Source organism: Psammomys obesus, unplaced genomic scaffold (assembly GCF_907164565.1).
Source record: "Psammomys obesus unplaced genomic scaffold, mPsaObe1.curated_primary_1811, whole genome shotgun sequence".
Classification (NCBI taxonomy): Eukaryota; Metazoa; Chordata; class Mammalia; order Rodentia; family Muridae; genus Psammomys; species Psammomys obesus.
In genome coordinates, this window is record NW_026596125.1 from 309,707 (window position 1) to 326,395 (window position 16,689).

The 16,689-nt window shown below is 41.0% G+C and overlaps 1 protein-coding gene across 1 annotated transcript in view; it reads right to left on the bottom strand.

Moving 5' to 3' along the window:
• LOC129665057 (cytochrome P450 2C70-like) overlaps nt 1-16,689 on the bottom strand; it is a 38,071-nt gene that overhangs the window by 17,166 nt on the left and 4,216 nt on the right. The window contains 2 exon segments of the mRNA XM_055591534.1: nt 11,821-11,994; nt 14,430-14,590. Of these exon segments, the coding sequence (XP_055447509.1) occupies nt 11,821-11,994; nt 14,430-14,590 (335 nt within the window).

Sequence of the window (16,689 nt, forward strand, 5' to 3'; positions counted from 1 at the left end):
TCCAAATATGCCTAATGAGACCTGATAGGCAAGGGTCACATTGTTGGGAAGGAGGACCTCCTCTATCAGTGAACTAGGGGAGGGACATGGGGGGGAGGGGGAGAGGAATCAGGAACAACGAGGGTGGGACTAGAGGAAGATGAAGGAGGAGACTACAGCCAGGATACAAAGTGAATAAATTTTAATAATTAATAATAATAAAGAAAAAGAAGAGAACAAATACATATAAAAATAACTGTAACAAATGGCCAACATTGGTCAGACTTTATAGTAATCTAGCAAGAAAATAAAACTACAGAGAAGTTTCTTAGTTCTGTTTAAAAAGAGGGGAACTGCAGTTTCTAAGGCAGGAACCCACAACTTCCTTATTAGATGGACCTCCTGCAGAGCAGCAAGGCCTTAGCTGCAGAAAAACAAACAAAACACTGATTAAAAACACAGAGAGATCACACCCTCCCTCCCTCTTCTCCCTTGCCCCTTAGGGAACCTGGCTTGGGGAGAAAAGAGGGAAGAAGGGTGTATTGGGAGGGGATGAGTGTTGTGATCTATAAAAAGGCATCTCTATGGCCAGTTCCAAGGGACCTGACAAACCAGATATCAGGCATCTATAAAGCCACCTATGGACCACCTGAAACCACCTGTGCATGCTCTGGGTCTCCTTATAAGAGAACTTGCACCACCTCCAATCTCTCTCTCTTTCTCTCTCTCTTGCCCTGCTGAGAGACAGTCTCTGTGACCCTTTCCCTTATTAAATCTCCCATGTGGAACCAGTTGCATGGCGTGATTTGCGAACCCACCTTGTAACTTTGCTGCACAATCCTAACATTGGTGCATTGGCTGGGCATAGGTGGCTCCAGTGGCCATGCCACATGGTGGTTGCTTTTTGGCACCAGCACCCCACTGGAGCTGCTGGGAACCTATTTCATTCCAAATCTGCCCACAATCCACTTTCCAGCAACCAGATTGCTATCTGCTGCATGCAACACCAGCTGAGTTGGTGAGTTCCCCTCATTGGTCAGTATAAATGCCTCTCTTAGTATGGGAAAATTGACCATTGAATATTCGGCAACTTCCTACTAACCTTTGAAATGGAAGAATCCCCAACCACGGTCTTCACTGGCTACGGTTGACCCTTTTTGCTGACCTCCATTTAGGGTTTCCTCTTTCCCTTGGGTGAGATTTTTTTCCCTTCTATGTGCACAGTTTCTCCCTCTCATGCTCGCCTATGAAAATCCTAGTGCTAAGTAAATTGTGTCTCCTACAGGCAGCTGCGCCCTTGGTCTCTGGCCAATGCTGATGAGTTGTTGGATGAGGTAGGGCCATACTCTACTGAGTTAAGCCTTTCCTTTGGGATGCCTCCAGCAGGTCACTGACTCCTACCCTCCCAATGGGAACTGCCCATTTGTCAGTTCCTCTAGAATCCCCACTGGGATGTCTTCTGGAGAATTTTAAAAGCCTATGCATGGAGCCTGACTTAAAGGCCTCTAACCTTGTACGCCTCTGTAATAAAACTTGGCCTACATAGTCTTTAGATAATGGCTCAAATTGGCACATTAGATCCAATATTTTACAGGATCTTTTTAATTGCTGTCAGCGATCTGGTAAATGAAAGGTGGTATCCTATGTTCAAGTTTTTTTCTCTTCTCTGCTCTAAACCTTCTCTCTGTTCTTCCTGTTCTCCTACCAAATTTCTGTCCTCTTCGTTCATCCAGAGCTCAATTAAACCATGTACTTTTATATTGAATTTTTTAACCTTGGACAAACATGGCAAATCTGTGGCTGAACATTTTTGGCACTCTGAAATGGCATGCCATTATGCCATGGTTAAATGGAAGGATCCTTTAAATAATTCATGGCATGGACCCAACCCCGTTTTGATTTGGGAACGAGGATATGTTTGTGTTTTTTCACAGGATGAGCATGCTGCTCGATGGCTGCCAGAGAGACTGGTGCGACAACTGCATTACATCAAAGAACAAGACCATTCCCTGAGTGATGATATTGCTGATCCTATTGCAGCTGATTCATCCAGTGAAGACTGAGTAAAACCTTTGGGCTTTAGTGCCCAACCCCCCCTTCTCCCTGTGCATGTTAGTGGACCTTTGTTTCCTGCCTTATATTCTAGTAATGATAGCTCAGGTTTGCCTTTTTCTTCTGTAGATACTTCTACAGATATTTCTGGGTTTTACAATTTTACTGATTCAGTTTGTTTTAAACTTGCTGGTTCATTTATTGGACGTTCTTACTTTAAGCTTTATCCCCTTGTGTTCAACATTACTATGGAAGACATGCCGATACTTATTGGCTAAAGCCAGATTTAGGAAATGAATTAATATTGACTGACCTTTGAGTTGCTGTTGGCTATTCTAATTTAACTGATCAGCCTGTTTTGGTAGAGTTATCTAGTTGCCCTAAAGAAAGTACTTATTCTACCTCTGTAGGTCTTTCTTTACCCTGGGTTTATTGTTTATCTCCTCATCATCCCTTGCAGGCATTGAATAAACCCCAATATAATGAGTCAGATAGCACACTGTGGCTGATGCTAATGGCATACTTATGAAGTACCATGGGTAATGGGACCATATTACTTATGTGGAAAGTTGAGTTGAGAGATATTAGATCTCTCTACTTTTTTAATACAACCATTGTAGAAAATGGTACTACGTGTTTTAATGCTATTACAGGCAAACATTTATTAGCAACTCTAAAAGTCAGTCTTACTCTTTCTCCTGCTAAGGTTTGTTTAAAACCACCTTTTTCTTTTTACTAGTTAATAGTCCATTGGTATTTGCAAAAATTAATTGTTCTATAGCCTCTTGCAGAATTTCCTCCTGTTGGAATATTACTTTTCCTTTTGCAGGAATTGTTAGAACACCTGCTAGCTTTTGGGTACCAGCTGTTTCCCCAGATCATTATCATAAAGTTAGACTTATGACTGTTACTAGATTTAAAAGAGATTTTGGCATTACTATGGCTGTTTCAGCAGCTATTCTAGCCGCCCTCACAGGAGGAGTTACGGCTGCAATGGCTGTTTCTCAGAATACCATTACTGCTGCAGCATTAAATAATTAGTTAATACCACAGCTAATGCTTATCAAACTCAATTGCTTCTCAATAGTCATTTTTATCAGGCCATTTTGGTTTTGCAGCAACAAATAGATTTGTTGTCTAAAAAAATTAAAGTAGTAAAAAGTATCTCTAAATATTCCTGTGATCCTAATTATGGTAAATCCTGTCTTACCCCTTTCCCTGTTACTAACATGTCTTTAGCTAGACAACAACTTTCTATTCTTATTAAGGGCCAATGGGATTCAAAGTATGTACAATTATCTGCTCAACTTGCTAATGATTTTACTAAGTTACAGGAAATTGTTGAGGAGCCACTGGATATAGACCCTTTCTGACATGCGTCTGGAAACATTTAAAGAAGCTTCTTGATCCATCCTGGATTTTCATTTATGTATGTTTGGCTGGTTTGGCACTATTCATCTTTATAATTGCCATATGTGTCTACTTAGCTCGACAGCACCAGGTTAGATTTAATGATACCACACACAAAGTCCTTTTGGCCATTTGAACAGCGGCATACTGTAACTCCCTTGTCCCAGGCAGGGGTTTGGCTTGCCCAGCACAAACATCAGCTTTAACCTCTCCTTTCCTGTGCATGGGCCAGTTAGTCAGTGATGGTAATAGGTAATCAATAAGTACTCACCTAAGACAGGAAGTCCCCCTTCAAGCAGGATTCTCCCCTGACTGGTTCAGTATTTATTTGGAATCGCCCCACCTAAGACAGGCACGGTCCTTTTGTTTTAATTTGAAAGGAAAGAATTGTGGCAGCCAGAATGGATTTGATTAGCCAAAATGGAGTGTGTATTTGCTGTTTGGTGCTGAACTTGAGTAGTGGTATCTGGTAAATAAAGTTTGGCCTTCTGACTTTGGCAATCAGTCAGCTTCTGAAAGACTGACCTTGGCAAGCTTTGCATTAGGGAGCTCTGTTCCTTTGCATTAGGGAGCAACAAGATAGACAAGCTCTGCACAATTCCTAGGAACAAGATAAGCAAGCTCAGTACAACCCTGGTGTCAGGGACCACCTGAGGGAACTCGCCAACTTCAGAGACCACCTGTGGAAGCTTATCAACTTGCCTCAATTTGCCTGTTCCCTTACCTGCAGTAAACATACTGCTTGGAGATGCCCGTTCCCTTACCTGCAGTAAACATACTGCTTGGAGATGTCAGAGACCACCTGTAGAAACTCACCAACCTGCCTCAACTTGCCCGTTCCCTTACCTGCAGTAAACATACTGCTTGGCAACAGCAGAGATGTGCTCACAGAACCATGGCTTATCACAAGATTTTTCAGGCCCCTGGCCGAGAAGAATCTGTAACGTTTCACCCACCCTACTTCCTCATCCTGAACCCTATTTAAAGCTGATTCTGCTCAGTAAAGTTAGTCCTTGACAAGCATCTGTTTGCTTGGACTGGTTTCTCTTTCTCGCCCATCTTTTCACAGGTTTGGATTCTCTTTTAACCCGCGAATAACCTTAGCTCCCCTGGCCGGAGCACCCTGGGAGCCAGATAGCAGCTTCCATGCAACCTTGCGTAAATCCTCAGGAGAGCTGCCAGCTGACACAGATGGATGTTACAGTGAGAAAGCTCCTTGTTCTCTCCTGCTTTTATATAACTGGCTCCCTTCAATAAATTGGCACCTTGATCAAAGGCTTGGTGTCCTTCATGTCTCCTTGTTCTCTCTCTCTCTCTTTCTCTCTCTCTCTCTCTTTCTCTCTCTCTCTCTCTCTCTCTCTCTCTTCCAGCACTCTCTCAGGTGGTACCTAAGTGTCCCTGGGGGCAGCCACAAACTTCTTCTAGATACAAAGTCTCAACCTCAAAAGTTCTCTACCTTTGACCCCATGGATGAACCTCCACCATGCCATTCTCAACCTCCTCTGCTTCCTCATCTTCCTCTTTGGCTTCTCCAGAACCCTCACCCCCTTCCTCAGCAACAAGTTGTCCTAGTTGTCCTACTTTGGCACCCACTTTCACCCCACAAACAGCTATTAGCCCCCCCCTGCTACCCATTCTCACTGTATAGCAAAGACCCCTTCTTCTTCTACTCAGCATAAACCAGCCTCAAATTTTCCCTTGCAGGAGGTGGCCGGTATGAATGGCTTATTTAGGGTGCATGTTCCCTTCTCATTAACTGGACTTTCTAAAGTAGAAAAGAGACTAGGATCTTATACCTCTAATTCTTCTACTTTCATCAGATAATTTCAATATCTCAATCTTACAGACTTACCTTCCATGATACACACAGAGATATACACACACACACACACACATGATTCTTACCAATAACCTATTTCCTGAGAAGTACAAGCAAGTTTGGGAACAGGCTAGAACGCATGCAGGTGAGGTTCACCAAACAAACACAGCACACCTGGTTGGGGCTGATACTGGTGCCCAACCAGGATCCACATTGGGATTATAATACCTGGGAAGGCATTTTAGCCACAGATCAATTCATGACTTGCCTCCTGGCTGGTCTCTGCAAGACTGCCCTTAAGCCAGTTAATTATGAAAAGCTCCAGGAGGTCATTCAGCACAAGAATGAAAACCCATCTCAATTCCTAGAGCATTATACAACAAACTAATCTAGACCCTGAAAGTACAGAGGGATAGGTAACTTCTGATGACCTATTTTTTCTCCCAGAGTTACCCCAACATCAGGGCTAAGCCTAAATGCTTAGAGAGAGGACCTCTGACTCCACAGGCAGAAGTCTTAACTCTGGCCTTTAAGGTGTACCATGGGAGAGATGAGAAAGCCCACAAGCAAAACTACCAAATGCTGGCCAAAGCCATCCAACCGGCCTCAGCCACTACTCAGGCTCCCTTGCCTTCTAAGGCATGAGGACCATGGGGTCCCTGTTTCAAATGTGGTCAAGAAGGCCACTGGGGACAGTTTTGTCCTAACCCCCACAAGGCACTGGGGCCATGTCCAAAATGCTACCAAGAAGGACATTGGGGTGTTAACTGTAACCGTTTCTCCCATTATATGGGGCATTATTTCCAGATCACCCTCCAGCCAATATTCTAGCCCTTGGCTACAGACAGCTGAAGGTGCCTGGGTTCCCTTGACGCAACCACTGCCATCACTAGCAGGGAACCATGGGTAATTATCATGGTATCAGGGTAGCCTATCTCCTTCCTTGTGGACACCGGAGCCACTTACTCAGTCCTGATGGAGTATAGGGGACCAACCTCTCCTTCTAGTTCCCTTATTGTCAGGGTAGGGGACAGCCTTGTCCGACTCCACCACTTAATTGTATTTTCAGAGGTGTTCCCTTGACTCATTCCTTCAGTACTGCCAACCTGTCCAGTTTCCCTTACTGGGAAAGGATTTTTAGCCAAAGTGGAAGCCTCTATCTCTTTACTCCACCCATTCACCTGACCTCAAGCTCACCAGCGTCCTCTCTCCTCCTTCTCCTGGATACCCTACCTACTAGTTGTAAGACGTTCCTTCCTTTCCCAGACTTTCAAGTGGAACACCAAGTCTGGGATGTCCAAAAGCCCTCTGTCACTAGGCACCATTCCCCTGTGGTCATTCAGCTATAGGATCCTACCTGGTATATTACCCAATTTCTGGGGATGGAGAAGTAAAGAAGGTAATTAAACACTCCTTTAAGTGTGGAGAGCTGCTTGTTTATCAAGCTGCTTTGTTATTTATCGAAAAACAGTTTCCACCCTGGCCTTCACCTTGAGACAGAAAAAAGGAAGTTTCACCAACTTTCTTAAAACTTGTTTGTGTAACCTTGGACCATATCTGCTATAGGGAGGTAGATTTAGAAAACAATTTTGGCAGTTCCACAAACTTCTTTCTTGTGTTGATGTGACTTGCTTTAATTATTTCAATCCTCAGTTCCCATTCAGGAACTGTTCAACTCTGCTGGCGGGCTCCAGCATCTAAGGTCATTGCCTCTCTGACCTCTCCCCTCCTAAATAATACAAGTCTGTCATTTTGTCTCCTACTTAGACTCTGACCTCAACCTACAAGCTCCTTAATGTGACCCAACCAGGCCATTTTAAAGCTGGCTGGCTGTGTGTCCCACCTGGGACCAACTCAGAACTACTGCTGACAGCTTCTCTAGTGACTTTATCGAGTAACCTTATTTCACCATTTACCAACTGCCCTGACTCTGATGTTGCCATGACCCCCTTACCTTTTTCATATCACCCTCTTTGTCATGGCAAGCTGTTTCAAGGCATCTGGGACACAGTGTAGAAATGCTAAGTTTCTTAGAGTGTAATAAAACTATCATCCTTGATACCTCATCTCAACCCCAAAGCCCTACTGCTAATAATAATTCTTTGTGGCACTCTGGTCTGCCTGCTGGTTGGTTAGGAGTTTGCACAGTTGTGCTCCTCTTCTCCGAACTAGGTGTGATAAGTGAAAAGGAGCCCCTACCAGTCCCAGTCATGGACTCAATAGCTGCCCAGCAGAATAAGAGGGCAATTCAAATCTTGCCCCTCTTGGCTGTTGCAGGAATCACGGCAGCTGTTGGGACCAGGACAGCAGAGCTAGCCGCTTTGCTAACTTTGTATTATCAGCTTTCTTCCCAGTTCATCCAGGACCTTCAGCAAGTGGCTCAGACAATACTAACCCTCCAAGGACGGATCAACTCACTGGCAGCAGTAGTACTTCAAAACCGACGTAGATTGGATCTCCTCACAGCTAAAGAAAGTGGCCTTTGCATATTCCTCCAGGAGGAATGATGTTTTTATGTCAAAAGACAAAATCCAACTCCAGTCAGATTTACAAAAGCAAAGGGAACAGCTCCAGGCCTCTATCTCTTGGGCCTTCAAGAACCCCCTATGGAAATGGGTTCTGCCCTTCCTCACCCCTCTTGTTTTTGCTTTTGCTTTTTGCACTCTGCTTTATTAACTTCCTCTCTATATTACTCCAACAAGAAATGCAAAAATTCTCTAACCAAACCATTAGTCAGTTACTCTTACAGGATTATCAACCTCTGCCCACAGAACCAGATGACAATGAGCTCATCCACCAGATGGTGGAGATGAGCTATAGCCTGAGAATGACAATGCTCCTAATCAGCAGGAAGTAGCTTGAAGAGCAAAGGGCACCTCTATGTCCTCCCCCACCATCACCCCTTCCTAGCTCCTCACATTTTAATAAAACAAAAAGGAAGGAAGATTGGGATCTGTAAGCAGGCATCTCTATGGCCAGCCCCAAGGGACCTGATGAACGGGATATCAGGCAACTGTGAAGACATCTACAGACCACCTGAAAGCACCTATGTATGCTCTGGGTCACCTTATAACTCGCACCACCTCCAATCTCTCTCTCTCTCTCTCTCTCTCTCTCTCTTTCTCTCTCTCTCTCTCTTGCCCTGCCCAGAGACAGTCTCTGTGACCCTTCCTCCTTCCCTTAATAAACCTCCCATTTGGAACCAGTCATATGGCATGATTTGTGAACCCACCTTGTAACTTTGCTACACAATCCTAACAATGAGGGAGGGGGCTAGAGCAGTGATACAAAGTGAATAAATGGTAACAAATTAAAAAAAAAATTAAAGCCATGCCTATCACTGTCATTGTGTTGATAAAACAAGAAGCACCTTCAAAATAAAAAAATAAAAACCCACAGACAAAACAGAGGCAACTCCTCAACTTATGACATGAAATCTGTCATAGATATAAATTATAATCCCATGCGTCAAACAATTATGAAAAGATCTAACAATTTTTAAAAGATAGTCATAAAACAGAAGGGGGATGTAATATCTCCCCAAAATAAATTAAATAATGATTTATTGATCTCAAAATTTTTAAATGAGATGAGTAGCACACCTGCTAAGTTACAATTAATTTTATATAAAAAAAACCTGCTGAATTAGATCAGCATATAAATGTCCTAATTCCAAAATGGAAGACAGGAAATGTGTTGTACTGGGGAGGAGAATATGCTCTTGTCACAACAGGAAACAAGAACTATGTCATTCACTTAAACTAATCGAAATCAGATATGACAGGGGGAGACCTTCTCAACAGCTAAGCTACAGACAGAAAGAAAGAAATCAAGAAGACTAAACAAAACAGGTAACATAATTTGGAAACAGCACTGAGACTGAGACATGAAAATGTATCTGGTCAGGACTTCAGCTATGCACAGCCATTAAATGTTTGGCAACAAAATTCCCCAGGATTTATCATGCTAGCCTTTAAATGGCAAAGATAAAAATGTGTCCTAGAGTTTGGTTCCTTACCTGCTTGAACAGAGAGCAGAGAATCAACTTTAAATGAACTGTCATCAGTGCACAGTCTATATGTGTATTAATACAAAAAATATATAATGCCTTTAATAGATAATATTTTTCAGAGCAAGAGAATCAGACACCAAAAAAGACAAGACAAGTAGCCTAGGTGATCCAGCCCCACAGATGGCCTCAATACCACTGTTTTCTCAAAATTTGCATCTGGGACAATTTCATCCAGCATCAAAGACTTCTCCAGTCAGGACTTCTGATAAGCCCTGAACTTGAGACTGAACAAAAATGTTTCAGCTAGTTTTTTTTAAGATTGGACAACATCCCAATTTTCTTGGGTCCATACAAAAAAAAAAAAAAAAAGTGTGCCAAATCAGCAGGAAGCACTTTAAGAAAACTATGCCTCATTTCCAAAAGGGAGTGGATGGTTTTTTTTATCATTCTGTAGGTAATAGATATTTGTTATTATTTTAAAGGGATTGGTTATAGGAATAGTAAGCAAAAGGGTAGACTATTAAATCTGCTTTGAGACCAAAGAGTATTAATAAGCCAAAAATCTTACGCTGGTATAATTCTTTCTATATTCATATAGTTTTAAGATTATATTTGGTTACAACATGCTAAGATATTGTAACTTTTAATTCTTAAAAATACAATGTTAAATTTCAATCCTTTTTAAAGCTGCTATTGCTGACTGTTAGGGTAATTAAGAAATGCATAGTCAAACAGTCAAACTCATGCTCATGTTAGATATTAGTTTAGTTAATTACAAAAATGTCTTTCCTAGATTGAGAGATGAAAATGCCTAAAAACAATTTAGATTAGATAAATAAATGGCCTTCAAAAACCTCAGAGATCTACAGAATATGGCATTTAAAGATTTTATTAAACTAGGACTTTTTTGGCAATGAGACAGGTCTGCTTCTGGCAGCACCCCTGTGCCATTTCAAAGAGCATCAAAGACTTCACATGTACCAGTCTAACCCCTGGATGAGAAAATGCCCTTCCATCAATTACAGACAAAAAAAAAACTGTCAAAACTGGACAAATAGAATGCAGGAGAGTTGACTGCTGAGCTTTGCCAGGACAAGGCAGGCAGTCCTTTATACTTCCTGCTTCACAGAAAAGTCTGTCAAATATTCTGGACTAGAAAGCTAAAGATGATGCTCCGATGTTATAGAAAATTTTGGGGAACTGTCCAGGGAGCCAAATATCTCTGTCATTTCTACACTTTTGGAAGCTACACTTCATACATATTAGGTAATATTTACTTCTTAAGTCTCTCAAGGGATTTAAGAATAGATACTAAAGTCTCACAGTTAAACTTAAATTGTGTAGGATGACAAAAGGTGAGAGATAGTAGAATATTTTATCCAAGGGTGCTAAAAATATACAAATGTCAACCTTACCTAATATTTTCATAATTGTTATTATTACATATTTTGTTATTATAAGAGAAAGAGGCTTTTATTAGACTAAAAGGGGCATATGTAGGCATAAAATTATTGTGTAATTCAAATGCTAATTTCTGTATCCCCATATCTGGTTGCAAGCCTTGTTCTGAGAATCTCCTGTCTTAATGTTGTTTAAACTCAGTTCCCCAATGGTCCCCTGATAAGTCAATAAAACAGCTTACAGCCAATCACTGAGCAGGGGAGATAATATAGCTCGATTTCCTACCACCAGTAGGAAGAGTTAAAGGAGAGAAAGTGGTGGGTTCAGAAAAGGAATTCAGCCACAGGCAGAGGTCCAGAAACATCAGGAGGAAGGTGCTGGAGCCTGGGAAAGCCACAAAGTGCAAGTATTGCTGGAATGCACACTGGGAGGAAGCCAAATTAGCTTAGAGGGTTAATATCTACTCAGAGTAATATCTACTCAGTTATTGTGTTGTGAAGCTTATTAGTAAATAAATATGAGTCCCAATTATTTATCCGATAGCCAGATTAAGAAAGAAACATGTATAAAAATAACTGTAACAAGCACCCAATGAATCTTTACAATGTTTAAAGTTTCTGGGACTACACATATCCAAACCCCACTGCTTTTTTTTAACCCTCCAGTCCTCACATCCACCATCAGAATTCAATTCCACGTCACTGTCTCAACGTTATCTCATTTGATGACTACTATGACTACTATCCTCTAATGTATCCTCTTGTTATTCTAAACTGGTGTTTCCTCAATGCCTAGCTCAACTGCAAAGAATTTCTAGAGTCTTTTTAAAGAAAAGCCTGTGTTCCCTAAGTTGTTACACCTGTATTCCTGAAGGTTCATTTACATGTAATGACGTTACATCAATCTTAAGTGGCTATGTGTTTTTATTTGCCTCAAAGTAAAAAACTAGCCTAGAACATGGTAAACATAAATTTTCCAAGTCTAACAATACCAAGATATTCTATGTATGATTTGCCTAAGAAATTGGTTCCACAACAATGAATATGTATAGAAGAAACACTAGTTTGAAAATCCCACTTTCACCAAACCAAAAAAGAAAGCTGAGTCAAAGCACCCACATAAAGTAGTAAGTCAGGGTCACCTGTACCTTTTCCATTTTAATCAGGAAATGGTCAATAAAGTCCTGAGGGCTACTGAGGTTCAGAGATTCTTGATGCCTTTTTATTTCCCTCAATATGAATGCTTTAATTTCAGTCAGAATCTTCAAGTATTCATTATGGCTTCCTGGGAGATGGCATAAAGCAGGGTAGGCACTGCACAGCTGGAAGATAAGCAAACTTGCATTAGTGCAGTCAGCAAACCTTCCAGGCCATACTTGGCCCTTCAGCACTTCATAAAGGTGAGCTCCACGTGCCTCCTGTGCTCCTGCATGCCTGGCATTCGGAGAAGCAGGCACAGCGTGGATCAGCTGATCGAAACTGCCACCTTCACAGCTTGTGCAGCAACCCCAGATCATGTTCAGTTCCTGACAACAGATCTCCAAAGGGGTGTGCGGGCTAATCCCACCGTTCCCTCTGTCCTACTGAGAACACTGAGATGCAGAATTACTAGTCAGAAATTCTGAGACAACAAACTAGTGATAGCAGGGGTAGAAGCAGTCTTTACCCCAGTTGACCCTGCACATAATTCAGCAGATTAAAAAAAAATGGTAATACTAATAGACATGCTAAAGTGGAAGAGGGAATCTCATGAGATCCCACTCCTGGGTAAGCAAGGACTACACAGAGAGGGAGAATAAGTTTTCTCTGGAGATTCTCCTGATTGGTTTTCTAGTACCACGTGATTAGCCCTGAAATCATGTACATAAAAGCAACACTAAACAGACTAAGCAGGCTTTAATAATACACTGATGTGTTCATTTATATGTAACAACATTTAAAGAAAAAGACACCTTGAATTTGAATGTAAGTTTATGAGAGGAACTGGATGGAAACGGGAAAAAGAAAAAGATGTGATTATAATCTCCTGTTAGTGTGTGTTTGTTTGTGTGTGTACACATAATTTTTAAAGTTTACCCAGTAGCCAGCTGTTTAAAATCTGTAGTTTTCCTTTAATTTGGGAAAAAGTTATGAAGTAAAGATATTATATACTCAACTTCTATCTTATTATAAATGAGAGTAAAATATTAATTAAACTCTTCTAATGAAATTAAGCAAGGAAGAACTGCTTTGGAGGAGGTGCTCATATAGCTAGGATCCAATTTATTGCTCCAGTACTGAATGGGATAAACTATTTGCTCTCCACTGCCCTTGTTTTGTGGAACACATATTGCCCTTAGAATGTATAGAACCATGTCTTGTTCGTGGTTGTACAGCATAGCTTAGAAACATTTTCTGCCCTTGTACCATAGTAAGAAATGCATTCTGTAACCTGAAGTTCTATGCCCAAATATTGGGCAAAATCAGAAAAGGGGTTTTGTTGCTTTCCAAAAGAAATGCTTTGATAAATTTGAAGCTCTCTGATACTATATATTTCTTCCTATTCTACTTCATATCATCCTTTTCTCATACATTTTAAATAGAGCTGAAAGTTCACAAGTTGGTTAGGAATAATAAGTAAGAATGAGCAATTAAACTAGAAATTTTGTAAAAAAGGAAATTTAAAATCATTTAAACCGTCTTCACATACTTTTGGTGGGCTTTTTCTTTGCAGCTTTCTTCTTGTTTGTTTGTAAATGTTTGTGACAGGGTATCGATAAGCAGCCCGGTTAGCCCCAAGCTTACTGTGTAACCCAGACTACATCACTATCCCCAGAAATTACTGCTCTCTAAAAAACACTAAACTAATGTTCAACCTGGAGAGGTGGTTCAGAAGTTTAGAACATGTGCTGCTGATACAGACACCCCAAACTCAGTTCACAGCACTCATGTCATGCAGCCCACAAGGATCTGTAAATCCAGTTCCAGGAAATCCAGCACATTTTTCTGGTCTTGAAGGGCACATGCGCTCACATGTCCGAATACTCACAGACAGACATGCGGGTGCACATAATTTGAAATATAATAAAATCTTTTTATAAGGTACTAATAGTAAACAGACACATCTGTAATTTCAGCAGCTCAAGGAGCGAGACAAGAAAGATCACAAGTTCAAGGCTAGCCTGGGCTATATAGTAAAAATAATAATACAAAGAAATGTTGCAGGTTACCAAGCATACTGAAATATTAATCTTCCACTGGCTTTGTTATAAAATTCTTTGGTCAGAAAACCAAATATTTACTAATACTGGTATTTAAATGTAGAACTAACAGGTGCAAATATGTTAGGTTAACTACATACAAAAATCACCAAGAAGATGGAAATAAGTTTCATCCAAGTATATTCTAACAGAAAGAAAAAAAGCTAGGAAGAATGGAGAGAGGGAAGAAGGGACAAGGTGTGTGTGGGGGGAATCAAAGAGAAAAAGAAAGGATTCTTCCAGAAATGGGGGCAGTTAGAGGACAGAATTCACAAGTCAGCAGATGGCCTTCTCATTGCACTTACCACCCTATAACCATTCTTTTATATTCCCAAATTCACCCAAATGAGGGCCCATCATTGAAGTTGAAAACTACCCACATCTTCTCAGAATGGCAGCTCTTCAATAAACCTGCTATCTGACCCACAGAGCTCATAACTGAGTAATTACTTTTGAACAGTGTGAGTATAGACTAGGGTCAAAGAGTGTTTTCACATATAAATAGAACTGGACCTCACCTGGATCCAAGGAGATGCTAAAAGTTTAATACTCCTGTCAAAATGTTCCATGAAGTCTTTGAATAGCACATCATTGTAGTCAAAACGATGCTGGAAAATGACAGCAGAGATCACATTGCAGGGAACACAGGAGAGAAGAAAGCTAGGGTCACAAGGACACCCTAGAACAAAGGAATTTTGAAGTTAATATACAATCCTCATCTTACATTTTCAAATTAAAACAAGAGTGTGAGCTACCTAAGGAAGAATCATCACTGTGACCTCCACAGGCCTGAGAGACACCTTATTTGGTGTCCCCCAAATAAATTATGTACTGTGCTTCATCTCATTTGTAGTCTACAAATATTCTCTTATTTTTCACCAGGCTCCTAAAGTCCTCATTATAAAGAAGAAAAAGCATGAAGATAGATCATTTAAGAATATTTTTAAATGTGTGCAATTTAAATTTAAGTGTTGGACAGTTCCTCACTGTCTATACAAATCTTAATAATGTGTTTTATTAAATCCCAAACAGCCAATGTGTGTTAAGTAGTTTAAACTTTTGAATGAGATTTTCCCATTCTAGCAATCCCATGGTACATGTTACATTCACAGCTTATCTACTTTTATAGTGCCCTGGGCCATTCCATGAGAATAAGGGCTCCTCAGTTTCCCAGGGAATTATTGGAGTGCAAAAAGTGGGATTTGACACAAAGCAGAATGCACAGCACATAGGCTGAGATCTGCTAAAAGAAAGGAAATAAAACCTCTTCTTTTTGTGGGAATTCTTTGATAGCAAGTCAGAGCCTTCTGGTATTAGAGAAATGGAAAAAACAAATTTCTAATTGTCCTCTAAATACAAATCTCAGTTCTTTAAAATTAACCTCTAACTGTATCACAAATGTGTATCTTTACATGTCACAGAAGAAGCTTCTTTTTTCAGCATTTGGAGATTCACAGCTGATCAAAAGGCAAAAATAGGTGACTACAGGGTGCCAGACCCTAACTGGTACACCTGCAATGTAGCTTGTGTATCTAAGGCTCAGGAGAGATCACAGAAAAAGGAAGAGGAGAGAGTATAAGAGCCAGAGAACAAGTACACCTGCTGCTAGAAAACATCTTCTAGACATGACAGGGAAAATGCACCCATGAACTCTCAACAATGTGGTTGCCTGAATGAGAACAGTTTGATGACACCAATTGACATGGCAACTGGGACAAAAGAAATTCCATATATTCCAATCTCTGGATGAATTTGAATTTCCGTATTGATTTAGAGGTGGGTCTAGAGAGAGAAGTCCCTCGGTTGACTCAGTCTACAAGTATTCAATGGCTGTTGAGAAAGGGAGATTCATTCCTCTAAGGATCACCTCCCACAGAGGTTGCCCAATCCCAGGTAGTGAGCTCTGGACACATGGACACACAAGCAATGCATGTATGTGTGTATACATGTAACAACAACAATAAGAAAGAAAGGAACCTGAATTATGGTTGGGATTTGAAGTGATATAGACTAGGACTCATGCAATTAGTTCTCAAACAATATATTTTAAGTCCTACATACTTATAACTTCGAAGGCACAAATTCTCAAGTGCTATTTTCTACATAATCCAGCATGAAATAGAAACACCAGTAATTGAGGTGGGGGGTAAAAAGATAGGCTTGGGCTTAGAGAAGCTGCAGGAGAAGTCCCTCCAGTCCCCAGGGAGGCCTCTAGGAAGAGACAGAGCAGGCAGCTCCAAGGAGGAGAGGAAACTTTTGAAGGACCTGAGAGCAGAATCTTCAGGACTGCAAGTGGGAGCTGAGAGAGCGTACTAGAACCGCAGAGTCATGGCAGAGGCAAAAGAAAGTAGCTAAGGTGGATGAAGTATCCTTGTGATGAGAATTTCCATCCATGGCACCCCAAGCAGAATGGGAAACTTGTCAGAGACAAGTAGGGCAAGAGGAGCTTCCTGGGACAACAGGGTGGCTTTTGTAGTAAGAGTAGAGAAAGCAAGCAACTTTGGGTGACATTTATCCAGAAGAGATAGATGAGAGCAGGGAGGAAAAAAAGATAACATTTTTAGTAGAGATACCCAGAAAGGTGTGGCAGGCCAGAAATGAGGGATGTGAAAAGAGTGCCCAGATGGTGGCTCTAGCAGCTGGGGAAACACTTATGGCATAGACAAGGAATGGTTAGAGAACATGGACAAGAAAAGTACCTGAGAAGGTAGACTCTAGAATTTGGAGTTTATTTAGGATAATTAGACTAACAGCTTGGGCCAGAGAGGCTCGTTCCTC